This window comes from Cervus canadensis, chromosome 8 (assembly GCF_019320065.1).
Source record: "Cervus canadensis isolate Bull #8, Minnesota chromosome 8, ASM1932006v1, whole genome shotgun sequence".
Lineage (NCBI taxonomy): Eukaryota > Metazoa > Chordata > Mammalia > Artiodactyla > Cervidae > Cervus > Cervus canadensis.
The window spans coordinates 35461361-35471378 of NC_057393.1; the positions used below are offsets into that span (position 1 = coordinate 35461361).

The window sequence follows — 10018 nt, forward strand, 5'->3', positions numbered from 1 at the left end:
GTAAAACAAATTAAGTCAATATCTACTGATCAAGCATCTACTCTGTGTAAGTCTCTTGATAAATCCTGTGGAAAAGCTGGGAGTGAGATGCATACCAAGGTGAGGGAAATATGATTTGTCCTTCCATGATGTAGACAAGGAAATGAACTTTTGTGTATATTATATACAGTCCACAAGATGTAATTTAGACCATAATTTTACTTCTAGAAGAAAAAAGTCTGCAGAGTATTTGTTTGATTAAATATTTTCACTGTAAGAAAATTTGGAAAGTTTTTAAAAAGGTAGAAATCAACAATAAATTTTCAAATATCCCTAATCCTATCACACATGTAATCACTATGAACAGTTTTCCTGTGGATATTATACACACATATAAGCATATTTGAAAAAAAAATATTTTATGAGGAGAGCTTTCAAAGCACCAAAGTTAAAAAACACCAGTTGACCTCTACTCACATGTTTGTAATCATGAAGAAATTTGAGACAGAATGCCAAAATAAACTGTTTTTCTTTGCTGGTATCTGGGACACCGAGGGTTACAATATATCATTAAAAGAGAGAGAGGTGGGGGAGGAAGAACAGTTATATCAACTTTTAAGCATTTAACAAATACATTAAAACATGCAAAAAAATCTCTGTAAAAATGCATTGAAATCCCCTACATTTATTTTTCATAAGCATAAGCAAGAATCACAAGAATCATTCTGGGAGAAACAGTTGTCAAGGGCTGGGAGTATTAGGAGAACTTTTCTGGCAGTCATAACAGTCCAAAGGCAACTTGGCTCAGCCAGGAGCTCTCCATCACTGGAGGTACTGGAGGAGAGGTGGATAGACCTCTATTTTGGGATGTCAAGGAGGGGAACCACACTTTGGACAGGAGATAGAAAAGGACCCTACCTATAACTAGGGAGCATAAGTAATGACTACATGTGTGGCCACACACAGCGTCCCTGCAGGAGTGGCTCTGAAGCAGACCTTATTGGAGCTGTTTGGGATTACGTTGCTGTTGTTGTTGTTCAGTTGCTCAGTCATGTCCGACTCTTTGCAGCCCCATGGACTGCAGCACGCCAGGTTTTCCTGTCCTTCACTATCTGCCACAGCTTGCTCAAACTCATGTCCATTGAGTCAGTGATGCCATTCAACCATCTCGTCCTCTTTTGTCCCCTTCTCCTCCTACCTTCTACGGTTCCCAGCATCAAGGTCTTTTCCAATGAGTCACTCTTTGCATCAGGTAGCCAAAGTATTATAGCTTCTGCTTCAGCATCAGTCCTTTCAATGAATATTCAGAGTTGATTTCCTTTATGATTGACTGGTTGGATCTCCTTGCAGTCCAAGGGACTCTCAAGTCTTCCCCAGCACCACAGTTCAAAAGCATCAATTCTTCGGCACTCAGCCTTCTTTACGGTTCAACTCTCACATCCATACATGACTACTAGAAAAACCAAAGCTTTGACTACACAGACCTTTGCTGGCAAAGTAATGCCTCTGCTTTTTAATATACTGTCTAGATTTGTCATAGCTTTTCTTCCAAGGAGCAAGCATCTTGTAATTTCATGGCTACAGTCACTGTCTACAGTGATTTTGGAGCCCAAGAAAAATAAAGTCTGTCACTGTTTCCATTGTTTCCCCATCTATTTGCCATGAAGTGATGGGACCGGATGCTGTGATGTTAATTTTCTGAATGTTGAGTTTTAAGCCAGCTTTTTCACTCTCCTCTTTCACCTTCATCAAGAGGCTCTTTAGTTCCTCTTCACTTTCTGCCATAAGGGTGGTGTCATCTGCATATCTGAGGTTATTGGTATTTCTCCTGGCAATCTTGATTCCAGCTTGTGCTTCATCCAGCCTAGCAGTTCTCATGATGTACTCTGCATATAAGTTAAATAAGCAGGGTGACAATACACAGCCTTGACATACTCATCTCCCAATTTTGAACCAGTCCGTTGTTCCATGTGCAGTTCTGTTTGGGATTATACATCCTGTGATAAAACTGACCTCACCAGAAGAGCTAGTTAGCTGGTAGGCCTGAAACAGGGCTTTCTTAGCAGAAAGGAGGAGGCAGCAAGGAGTTAATTGCATCAAGGTTGGCACTCCAGAGACACCTCCAGACTCAAATGGAGAACAGGAGTGGAGGGGAAGGTGGAAAATGAAAGCAGACATCAGACAGGGAGAGGCCCAAGGGGTCACAGGAAGGTGGCAGGAGCCACAGGTATTTTTTTTTTTTTCAGGAGGCTCAGAAGTAATCCCAGTGCCGTGCCCTGTAAAGACCATCAACTCTTTATTTCTCTGTATGGCTGCCACCCTCCTGCACCTCCACCCTCTCTTATTTCAGGTCTGGCAGTAGCAAAATGGACCAAATTGATCTTGGTCTTTTTCAATTTGGGACACAACTGATGGAAAGGATCTTACAAAAAGGTGATACCTCCTTGCCCTATCCCTAATTCTCATTCAGTCCAAAGCTGCGTCTTCTGACTGCTTGGATCAGATTAGAGGAGCTCTAACTCTGATGGGCATGAGTTTGAGTAAACTCTGGGAGCTGGTGATGGACAGGGAGGCCTGGCGTGCTGCGATTCATGGGGTCGCAGAGTCCGACAGACTGAGCGACTGAACTGAACTGAACTGAACTCTGAATGGAAAGAGAAAAACATGGCCCTGAATTGTGCCACTGGGCAAAATCACACAACCAGTCACAGCATTTCGACTTAATTGACCATTGACGTCACAGACGTTTGTTCCCCTCCCCCTCTCCTCCGCTCACAGTCAATCCACCTTAGCTGGTTTGGAAACAAAACAAGATGCCACTCTGGCTTTGAAATCAGATTGCAGAATAAACAATTGGTAGGTGTGTTTCAAAGTGGTTTGAGCGAAGTGCCACAGACTAAGTAGGCGACCACCGAGGTTGCTAAAATATTTCCTGTCCTGACCAGGGTTGCGTTTCTGGAGAATATTTAACAGGGAGGGTTTGAATACTTCTAAAGATGTTGAAACTAAAGAACAAATATTGATCCAAGGGCACCACAACTCCCCTGAAAGAGAGTAAAAGACATCCTTTATAAAATGAAAAACTATGTGGCGGAAACAGTCCCAAACTCCTGCATAGCTAGTCCTCAGAAGACCGAGGGGCCAATTTGGCACGGTCAGGCCCGAGCACTAACGCGCCCGGGCAGCATCGCAGATGTCCCTCGTTCTGGGAGGCCACGGTCTGGTCTTCCCGCCAGACCTACCCGAGCCTCCAGCCAGAGCAACAGGGCCCCGAGGCCACCCCAGGCCGCAGCTGGCGGCCGCTGGCACGGGCGCCGGGTAACTAGGCCAGGGCTGGTGCCCGCGGCTCGCCGCCGCCGGAGGCTCCGCCGAGGCCACCCCGCGCGGCAGCTGCTCCAGCCCCGGGCGGCGCTGGAGGGGAGGCTCTCGCCCCAGGACGCCCTCCCTGCGCCCGGGCGGCGGTGAGTCAGGGCGCGTTATGCAAGTGCTGGCCCGCCGGCCCCGGCGCCTCCCCCTCGGTCTTTCACCCTGCGCCGTTACGAAAGCGCGACCCCCTCCCCCCGGAGCTATAAAGCCGCCCGGCGGCCCCCGCGGCGCGCTAGCCTTGCTGGCTCCACGCGCGCTCGGACCCGCGGCCAGGCTTGCGCGCAGCTCCCGACTGTGAGCGGCGGCCCGGCGGGATGGGGGGCCGGCGCGGGAGGGATGGGGGCCCGGGATGGGTGTGATGAGGGTCTGGGGGCGGGCGGGATGGGAACCCGGGGGGCTGGCGGGAGGAGGGCCCCTCGCGGGCAAGATGGAGCCTGGGGACCGGTGGTGGAGGGCCAAGTGGTCCAGCCGCCAGGCTCTCAGGGCGCGCGGTTCCCGCAGGGCGGACTCCCGAGCGAGATGGAGTGGGTGTGGGCGCTAGTGCTACTGGCGGCGCTGGGCAGCGCCCGGGCGGAGCGCGACTGCCGAGTGAGCAGCTTCCGAGTCAAGGAGAACTTCGACAAGGCTCGCGTAGGTACCGGTGTCCCGGGTGCCCCGCGTTCCCCTTTCCCAGACGCCCGCCATGCGCTCCCGGACACCGAACCCGGCTCTCCTCTCTTCCCCAGTTCGCCGGCACCTGGTACGCCATGGCCAAGAAGGACCCCGAGGGCCTCTTTCTGCAAGACAACATCGTCGCCGAGTTCTCCGTGGACGAGAATGGCCACATGAGCGCCACGGCCAAGGGCCGAGTCCGTCTTTTAAAGTCAGTGACCTCTGGGGGCGGGGGTGGGGGAGGGCGGAGGCTGCGCTCTTTGCGCGGCAGGGTCCACAGGCTGAGCGCCAAACCCCGACTGGGGCGGGAAGGGAGCGCCTGGGGTGGGATGGGGGGAGGAAGCCCTTTGCCCGGCCTGGCTCAGAATCCCCTTGGCTTTTGCAGTAACTGGGACGTGTGTGCAGACATGGTGGGCACCTTCACAGACACTGAGGACCCTGCCAAGTTCAAGATGAAGTACTGGGGCGTAGCGTCCTTTCTCCAGAAAGGAAGTGAGTAGTCAGTTCGGTAGGACTGTCTTGAGGGGGGATCGAAGACATACATAGCCAATTGGCTGGGTTTCTTCTCCAGGGGCACCTTAGGGAAGAATGGTCTGTAAGTAGCCAGAACTCTCAGCTCGGCTGGAGGCTGGAGGGGTGAGGCTGGAAGTAGCTAGGCCCCTTCACCACCTCCCATTCCCCTCTCCCAGCTCAGAAACCTGGCCCAAGCTCAAAAGGACCTTGGGTTTGTCACCTGACCACCTCCTGCTGATTACCCATCCCGCCAGCGTGTGTGGCCTTCCCCTTGCTTAGACCTCCCACCTCCTCAAGACCCAGCTCACATCACCGCTCAGCCTGGTGCTGCGGCTGCTGCATTTCCTCCATTTCTTTGGGCTGAATCCCTGAAACAGCTTGAATGCTAGACGCCCCAGCAGAGGCTCAGAGACTCTCATCAAAGGACACAAGGTTGGCTCACTCCCAGGTACCCTACCTGCCCATGCTGGGTGCTGAGAGTCTGAGCCAGGCACAGTGTTCTGGGTGACAGTGACCTCTTCCCTTTCTCCCAAGCCCTGAAACTCATATGGGGAGCAGAGTGTTAAGGGCTCTCAGAAGAGCATCCTAAAATTTAACCTGATACAAATTTATGGGAACATGCATGTACATGCTCTTTCTACTCATTTCTCCTAAGCTTCAAATCCAGAGTCTACTTGGTACCTAGAGAATAATGCAGGACAGAGGGGCATATCATGGAATCTTACTTCTTTTTTTTTGACCATGCTACATGGCACACGAGATCTTAGATCACCCAGCAGGGATTAAACCTGAGGGTTTAATTTGTTTAATTCCCCCCGAAGACACCAGGGAAGTTCCATCATGGAATCTTAAAGATGGAGAGTTACCACTCTAAAGGGGGTTCAACATGCAGATGAATAAATTGAAATCAAGAGAATGCAGTGGTAGGACTTCCCTGGTGATCCAGTGGTTAAAACTCCTCACTTCCACTGCAGGGGGGTGAAGATTTGATCCCTGGCCCAGGAACTAAGATATCACGTGCATATCACGTGCCTCGTGACCAAAAAAAAGGGGGTGGGGAGAGGGGAAAAGATAGTGCTTTGTCCAAGGTCATGTAAACAAGTTTGTGAGAGACAGTGTCAGAAGCCGGAGGTTCTAGCTCCCGGGTCAAAATTAGGTGGTCCTGAACAGCAGGGCCCTAATACAATCAACTTTTACAATTTTACAAAATATTGTTGGAGCTCTCCTGGGAAATAGGCCCCAGGGCCTGTTCAGGGGGACGCTTAACTTGGTGAGCCAGGGCAAAATGTCCTTTCATGTAGCCCATGTACTCAGGGCACACACTCCTCGACTTCCCCTACAGTTGTGTTAGATGAAATTTTATCTTTTATCAAACTGCTCATCCAGTATTGATGTACACTATATAAAAGGACTTACTATTCAACAAGGGGGAAAGCTTTTATCCTTAGAGATAATAAAAGTTTTTTCAAATAACTCAGCAAAACTTCCTAAAGTGATCTATTTAGGATAAAAGATAAACTTCTGATAATGGACTATAAAAATCGATACCAGGGGGCACAAGATTAGTAATTTTTAGAATCTGCATCTTATCAAACAGATGAACGTGGCCACCCCTGAGTGGTCATGTCTGGCCCTTCCCACCACAGCCTCTGACACCCGCCCTGTGGGAAAGCGTGGGGGGTTCAGGAGTGGCTCAGTCCTCCTCGTGGAGGGTCTGCAGTGAGATGAAAAGAGGGTTCACCACCCACTCTGGTGCAGCTCTCCTGCAAGGCCTGGTCTCAGGCTGAGCCCCTCCTTGGCAGGGACTCCTGGGGTTTTCAGAGCCAAGAGGCACACCCAGAAGTGACTTAGGCAAGCATTAGAGATCTCCCTTACACCCTCAGTGCTGGGAGCTGAGGGTTCCTCTGCATTCCTCCAGCACAGGACATGAAATAGAGCAGAGATCATCACTTGCTTCATGACCTGGGTGTGGAATGAAGACACAGAGGCTTAGCGTCTCCTGTTTCTTATCCCCTGTGGCCCCCAGTTTACTTAATGCCTGGAGACAGTGTGCTGTAGAGGTTAGGCATGGGGGCTCCAGAGTCAGATCGGAGCTCAATTCTGTCCTGCTCTTTGTGACCCTGGGTGAATTATTTAGTTTTTCTGTGCCTCAGTTTTCTTATCTGGAAAATGAGGATGATAGAGTGCACTTTCAGTAGCCGTGAAAAATAATTGAGAAAGCATGGTAGCTGACACTAAGTGCTCAGAAAATCCTGGTCATGGTTATATATCAACAAGAATGTTAAGTAGAGATGTGACACGTTTTACCAAATGTGAGGTGTTTGGATAACAAAGGTGTTATCCCCATTGTTTTTCTCCATGGCAAACCTCTCACCTGCATTCTTATGAACGTGGTTTCCCATCCTGCCTTTGTTGACCTTATTACCACTTTTGTTTACACTTACTCTGCATGGCTTACATCCCAGTCTTAGGAAGAAATATAATCTAAATTCTTCAAGGGCTCAACTCTGCCTCTGTCAAGAGAGCTCTGAGCAGTTCTCTAAGAAGAATATCTGATGTCAAAAGGTGGGCATCTTATGCCCCTAAGGCAGATTCTACCCTCTTGCCAGCCTGGAGAGAGAAGTGAGTCAGGTCACCGAGCCAGAATTAGGATGGAGCCAGAAAGGCCATGAACCAGATCACCCAGTGGACTGAGGCAGGAGGGCCGTGTGGGTAGCGAGAGGGCTGGGAACTGGCTGATACAGATCAGTGCAACGGACGCATGTTGCGGATAGCACATGTTGGTGGCCATCAACGTCAGCCACAGAGGCACGAGATGCTGTCAGAGGGTAGATGGAGAAGACAACAGTAGCCAGGTCTAGACTGGTTTTGATGGGTCCACATTCTCGGCTCTTCTTATGAAAGATACCATCACATTTATCATCAGGGAGAGAAACAGTCATTAAAGCAAATGTGGTCCCTCCCGCCCCTGCCAGGGAGGGGATTTTTTCCTGTGAAGGCCAAGCTCCTCTCTCATGGTCCCAATTTTCTAATTGCCGTCAGAATTCCCTGTGGTCTCCTGCTTTCTAACTTCTGAACCCAGTTTGGGGAAGTGGCTGGTTTCTGGGGCCCGGAGCTAAGTTTCCCTGGCATCTGAGTGTCTGAAGGAGATACAGAGGCCCCGTGGCTTTCTGCCCTGCAGACGATGACCACTGGATCATTGACACGGACTATGAGACCTATGCCTTGCAGTACTCCTGCCGCCTCCTGAACCTCGATGGCACCTGCGCTGACAGCTACTCTTTCGTGTTCGCCCGAGACCCCAGCGGCTTTTCCCCGGAAGTGCAGAAAATCGTGCGGCAGAGGCAGGAGGAGCTGTGCCTGGCCAGGCAGTACCGGCTGATCCCTCACAACGGTGAGTGGCGGGTGGGAGCAGGTTCCCTGGGTCTGCAGGCCCTGAGATGCGTTACATCTGCATGCAGAAGAAAACAGGGGAGCCTGGGTGCCCATCTGAGTCCAAGTCTTCGTCCTTCATAACCAGGTCTTTCACTGGCCTTTTCATGAGGCTGATGCAGAAGGAGTGGGCAAAAACCTTTTAATCCAAACCCTGGCCCTTTTAGTTAAGTAAAGGGGACAGTCTTTTCCTTTTTTATCTGCTACCTCAGGCCCACTGTGTAGTCACATGATTTTGCTCCTGGCTACGCTGCCCAAAAAACCATTTTGACCAAATTAATATTGTTTGGGGATTGAGTGGCCCCAGTGAAGAGCTGGGCATCGAATGTGGCCATTGGTGTAAACACTTAAAGAGAGGCAAGTTGACTAGCTGGTTTTCTCACGTTTTTTGAGATTCCCTGACCAGACCAGAGCGTTAGTGGCTCAGTGATGTCTGACTCTTTGCGACCCCATGGACTGTGCCTACCAGGCTCCACTGTCCATGGGATTCTCCAGGCAAAAATACCAGAGTGGGTAGCTGTTCCCTTTTCCATGGGATCTTCCCAACCCAGGGATCGAACCGATGTCTCCTGCATTGCTAGATGATTCTTTATTGTCTGAGCCACCAGGGAAGCCCCATTGAATCTTTTTATGAATATCACCCTTGGCCAATCTTGATTTAAAAACCAGTAGCATTCTGGAGGAGACTGCACATTTTATTTTGAATAGACATTCCCATGGGAATCTGCATTTCAGAATCCAAATAGAATAATTGTAAGAGAAAACAGAGAACAAAACTGAACTTCTCTGTTGGTCATCTAACTAGCTAACCCACGCTACACCAAACAGATAAGAACCCAGACCAAACACATAAATAAGATTTTGATGCTTCACCTGGGGGTAGCCTAAATATAGGGCAGGCAAAGGATTGCACTCCAGCTGGGCTCCCCACCAAGTCCTTTGCCTGCCTCATCTCACCTAATCCTGGATATACCTTATGAAGTAGGTTTTCTCATGATCCGCCTTCTACAGATAAGAAAACAGAGGCTAAGAAAAAATTACGAAGGTTGCCCAAGATATTTAGTAGATAACTGAGTCGGATGCAAGCCAAGGTTGTTGTGTGACTCTGAAGCCCCTTGTGTAACCACCTGGTGACATATGACAGGGCACAGTGAACATTCTATAAAACTGCTAAAAGAGTAGCCCTCACTTCCTGAATCAGGAGGAGGTACCCTCATCTCTTTGAAATGCAATGAGGCAAATTTAAGACAGAAAGAACACTACTTTATACGGCAGATCCTTTGCTCTCAGCCCGTACCCCATCGCCCCCAGAGAAATCAGGGTTTCAGAAAACCTCGAAGATGTTTATGTATTACAACTATATCTAGCTGTCCCCTGACAAGAGGCATTTGAACAATGCCAAGTCCTACGGCCATCCTAACATCGACTATCTATATTGAATACGGGGTCCATCTTTCTGTCATTAATAGCTTTGTTTTCTATATTTCAGGTTACTGTGATGGCAAGTCAGAAAGAAACACTTTGTAGCAACATGGAAAGTGTCCTTTCATTAGGAAACTTCCCATTAACCTTATTCAGCCTCCAACTCTACCTTAGGAGTTTAGTTTGCTGCACCTCCCTTACCTACCCCTCCCACCCTTCCCCTCCCCTCTGTAAACAAAAAAAACCCCTTCAGTATACGTAAAAAACATACATGGGGATCAGTGAATCTGCTTGTACTCAAATGTATGTCTTCTCTGGAGTTTTCTAAGGAATCGTTTGAGGAATCGTTAGGATTCCAGACTTTGACTTATTAAAATATGTATAGTTACCCATTTCCAATGATTTGGGTTTTTATTTGTGTCCACGTCTGTGTAAGAGTGAAAAGTCCTGCTGGTGGTGGGGTAGGCGTGCTTTTATGTACTGGGAGGGGTTCCTCTCTTCCAGCTCTGACCTTTGGCCTGTTCTAGCACCTAATCTCCATTATTAATGACCATGTCTTCACTCAGCTTCCTGAAAAAGGGATTTCCCCATTAACCCAGGACAGCCTTGATGATTGAGGCCTAAAGAGGTGAATGTGGGCCAGGCCAGCAGCCCC

General features: G+C 49.2%; 1 protein-coding gene across 1 annotated transcript; it reads left to right on the forward strand.

Moving 5' to 3' along the window:
* Positions 1 to 3481: 3481 nt before the first annotated feature.
* Positions 3482 to 9762, forward strand: RBP4 (retinol binding protein 4). The gene is made up of 6 exons (XM_043476195.1): positions 3482 to 3639; positions 3847 to 3975; positions 4071 to 4207; positions 4382 to 4488; positions 7691 to 7903; positions 9431 to 9762. Exons 2-6 carry the CDS (start codon positions 3865 to 3867, stop codon positions 9466 to 9468), a joined length of 606 nt encoding a protein of 201 aa, XP_043332130.1. The 5' UTR covers positions 3482 to 3639; positions 3847 to 3864; the 3' UTR covers positions 9469 to 9762.
* The last annotated feature ends 256 nt before the right edge of the window (positions 9763 to 10018 follow it).